At 41.6% G+C, this 4,263-nt stretch overlaps 1 protein-coding gene across 12 annotated transcripts in view; it reads right to left on the bottom strand.

Annotated features, from left to right (window-relative positions):
- The window catches only part of LOC109299988 (collagen alpha-1(IX) chain-like), a 96,994-nt gene extending 94,301 nt beyond the window's left edge, over positions 1-2,693 (bottom strand). For 11 of the 12 annotated variants that reach the window (XM_019520538.1, XM_019520537.1, XM_019520544.1 and 8 more), the window contains exons 1-2: positions 2,520-2,693; positions 2,357-2,425 (exon numbers count right to left, since the gene is read on the bottom strand). In XM_019520538.1, coding sequence (XP_019376083.1) covers positions 2,357-2,358 — 2 coding nt within the window. In that variant the 5' untranslated portion in view covers positions 2,359-2,425; positions 2,520-2,693. The remainder of the gene's footprint in view (positions 1-2,356; positions 2,426-2,519) is intronic. The other variant, XM_019520539.1, reaches the window with a different exon arrangement.
- Between the last annotated feature and the right edge of the window lie 1,570 nt (positions 2,694-4,263).

The raw sequence follows: 4,263 nt of genomic DNA, 5'->3' as shown, positions 1-4,263 counted from the left end.
AGGGATCCCAAGCCTGCAGCAGGCAGTCTTCCCCCACCCCCACCCCCACCCCACGGACAGTTCTGGGGGGCACAGGTCCCCTCTGCCCCCCCCAGAGTGTGCACAGCAGCAGGGAGCCAGCCCCTCCCCACCCAAGCCCGCAGCAGGCAGGCAGCAGGGGGAGAGCTGGGCTCTGCTCCAGGGCAGCAGCTGCCACCTCCTGCTGGGGGCAGGGGCTGTGGACCTGGGTCCCTGGCCCCACAGCCCTGGCCTCTGGGGCTCCCCACTGGGAAGTGTGTGGGGGGCAGGGAAGTTGTTGGGGGAGAGTGAGGGGCATAAGCAGGGCTGGGTGGCTGTGGGGAGGGAATGAGGGCAGGAACAATGCCAGGGGGCTGTGGGGGAGAGTGAGGGATACCAGCAGGGCCAGGGCACTTGGGGAGGGGGGGGAAGTGAGGGGCATCAGTAGGGCCAGGGGTCTGTGGGGGTTGCCTTTCATTTTAATCAAGGATTTGGAGAGGGTTATGAGAGAATTTGTGATTTTTTTTAATCAGGGAAAACCAGGATCCTGATTATCAGTGCTAATCTGTTACCATCTATCAAAAGTCTCCAAAGCACAGGGGTTGCAGTGATGGAGAATACCCACAGTATGTAAGAAGCACATATGTGTGTACATTTATGGAATACCTATAAATAAATACACAGCGTACAAAAAAGCTGAGCTGCAAAATCCTGAATTTAAAATATGAATTGCAAGCATTTCATTTAGTAATTACCTGAAATTCAAAAAGTATCAAATATAGCCCAAAAAGCACCCTATAGAAAGAGTTTATATAGTAGTAGTATAGGAATTTTCTTGTAGAATAGGAATTATGGATGTTTAGCTGTTAAAAATAACAGCAAATGTTTTGATTATTTGACACTACTGCATTCAAAGAGTCACACAACAGAGGCACAGTTCATCTATCCTTTCTCCAGTGACAAAGTTAAATATTGAACCTACCACTTACAATGTGCTGTGAAAGCTACCTAAAGAATGCAGCTTTTCACTTAAAAGCAGACTTGTACATAGTAGGGATTACAAGTTTTCAACAACCTATTTTTATTTTGCACAGTCTGTTTTTTCTTTGATGTTTTAAGAATCTGCTTATTCTTCTGTGTAAGTACATTTTCTATGTGCTATCATAATAAATGCATTTTCTTTTTATCATTTTTTAGAAAAGGGGCCATTTTATAGTAATTGATGAGACTGCAGTTCTGTCCTTGACCTCACCTGAAGCAAGATAAGATTCAAATTACACAGGGGGAAATAAGAGTCAGTTTATTAAATCTGCAGCCCAATCCTGCTGCACTGAATTTAATGGTAAAAATCTCAATGAATATTCTGAAGACCTTCAGAAAGGCTAACAAGGGGCCTTGTTCTAATTCCTAAGCTTCATTGATCAGTCATTCTAGGTACTGTCAGATCAATAAAAATCTTCCTACAGATAATATGGGTTCCTTTTCCAAAGTCTAGAAATCTTGAGAAGTTTCATTTCTATATTAAAATGAAAATTTTGCAGCTCAATTCATCACTTACTTTTTAAAGTGGTAGTTCTATCTATTCATACGGTTAGGTTTGCAATGATCAAATCAAACTAATGAACTATTATCATTTCCCCCAGAGGTCTACTTTTATTTCTTAAAAGACAAAAGACTAATTGCACCTATAAGTACTGATGCACAGTAAAAGGCCAAAGACAAAATAAAAAGAAGCATATATTTTTAAAAGAGCTCAATAGCAATAACAAGATAAATTTACAGCCTAAATCCTGTAACTTTTACACATATACATAATTATTTTTTATGCAAGTAGCACCACTGAAGTCAATGAAATTGGTAGCAATAAGCACTGAAAGACTGTTCTGTATAGCATTCTTTACAATGTTCTCAGCATACTGGAATGTTATAACTAGATATAAATGGAAGAAATGCACATTTCATTTGTTCTTTTTAAATTTATAAATATTTTTTCATTTAAAAAGTGGCCTATGTATTTAGTCATTGATTATTAGACACTGTATTCTTAAAATGCCTATGTGGCCACATTTTAAAACAAGCTTTTCCACATAAAGCATTTCGGAGAGCTGCTCTCTTCCCACCCCTGACATTCTGAATCATGTTTTTAATAACAGAAGAAAGCTCTGATACTTTCATAGCTAACCCATGACAAGATTTGTTAGTAGGCACCTCTTTAAATAAAGCATACTCCACACTGTGCTTTTATTTATCTCAGTTGGAACTGAGTATCCAAATACAACAGATGCTGTATGATGGATAAAGTGTTTGATTGCAACAAAGGGAAGTAAAATTCCAAATATAGCAAGAAAAAGACAACTACATACTTTTTGTAACAAATGTAGATGTAGAGAAGTGCAGCTGGGGGACAGCAGAAAGCTTAAGAGCACTCCTGGAACAAAAAAAAACATACAAGATAACGACAAAACAGAATTAAACATTCTTCACATTATTTTTTTTAAGATTCAACCATTTGTTTCAGCTACCTCCTTGCTTACCTCTATCATGGCTACAGGCTCTCTAGTCTCACAGTACAACGGACAGGTCTTGGCCCCTGATTGAAAAGTCACTTCACACGTGAAGGTTCCCACAACGGCTGAAAAGTGTCTGGATTCCACTCTTCTCTCGAAGTCCTGCCATCAGACCTCCCAAATATGTGAGAACTTGTTGGTGTAGATAAATAAAGAAGTGTTTGTTAACATGGAAGAATTGTAGAATGCCATGTTTACCCAAATCCAGGATGACACTGAATTTAAAATGTCCCCCCAGTAGTAAGATTCTACCCATGGAAAATTTATAAATTGATTATAATTGTCCATGTATAGAATCTAATTATTGGAAGGCCACCTTAAATTAATCCCCCACCTCTACCTCTGTGACAGGTAAAGCAGCAGCAGAGGGGCAGGAAGGAAGGAGAGCCAAGCCTGTGCCCTATGCCTCCCCCCCCACACACACACAATCCCCTGCTCTCCCTGGTGTGCACCCCAAATGCCTCCCCACCTCCATGTGGTACCTGTGCCTCCCCCCACACCTACACACCTCAATGCCTGCTGCTCCCAACACTGAACACACCTTGATTAGAAAAGACAAGCTGGACTGAAAAGTTTAAAAGGGAGAATGCTGCCCCCTCCCCTGCCTCCTCCTAGTCACCAGTGGCTTGAGTCATGGCTCCAGGTTTGGCTTCAGCTCCAGCCTCAGAGCACATGCTCACTATGGCCCCACCCAGCCAGAAAGCTGTGGTTGTAGAGGTGGCATCTCCAGGTTCAAGACTGGAGCTGCCGCCATTGCTTCCTGGCCAGACAGGAGCAAGAGAAGTTATCTCTTCTCCAAGATAATATGCTTGATCTGTAAATAGATCATATCTGTAAATCGATCAGATCATGGTTGATCTGTAAATAGAGCATCATATACAATATAGAAACATTTTCTGGGAGCTACTCCAAGCATTTTATTATATAGTATTTGCATTTTTAAGAGCAAGTGGCAGATAGCCAAAGGGCCATTCTGACCTCTCATTTAAACTTTTTAGTCCAGCTTATCTTTTCTAATCAAGTTGTGTTCAGTACTGACAGAGTGAGGCAAAAAGATGGCTTTGTATTCCTTCAGAACCAGAACAAGAGCAAGTTCATTCAGCCCCCAATGCAATTTGCAGTTCCCCTAAGTTGTACTCAGCGGTATGCCCTACAGGACAATTTAATGTTTGGCCTTCTTGAAACTCACTCAGGCTTCACCTGCTTTCTCACCATGCTAAAGGCAGGAAAAGGAGTAGGATAAGGCTGCTATATTGGTTAAGATTTTAGCAGTTCCCAATCTGTGGTATGCATACCACCAGTGGTACGCAGACATCCTGTCAGTGTTATGCATTGACAGATTTATTATAATTACTTTATATGACAAAAATTTGTTGGTGGTAAGGATGAACTGAAAACTTTCCTGGTGGTTAAGGAATATTGTTGTACATTGGTGGTGCGCAGTCTGTCAGAGTTTGGGAACTGCTGGGTTAAGTCATCTTTTTTAGCTTTACAATTATTAGGACCTCACTGTAATTTAAATTCTAAAGATCACACATTTCTTGATTATGATTGATCCTCTTTAGTTAGCTCTATTGTTTTCCCCATTCCCTAAGCCAGGGATGTAAAGCATGTGGCCTGTGGGACCTGCCAGGCTACTGGTGGACAACCAGAAGTTGAGGGGGTGGCCGGGAGAGCAGCCTTCTGCAAAATCTGGGGC

The sequence above is a fragment of the Gavialis gangeticus genome, unplaced genomic scaffold (assembly GCF_001723915.1).
Source record: "Gavialis gangeticus isolate Ggan-Ray unplaced genomic scaffold, GavGan_comp1, whole genome shotgun sequence".
In the NCBI taxonomy this organism is placed as follows: Eukaryota; Metazoa; Chordata; order Crocodylia; family Gavialidae; genus Gavialis; species Gavialis gangeticus.
The sequence above is the reverse complement of the archived record's forward strand: the minus strand, read 5'-3'. Positions and strand labels throughout refer to the sequence as shown.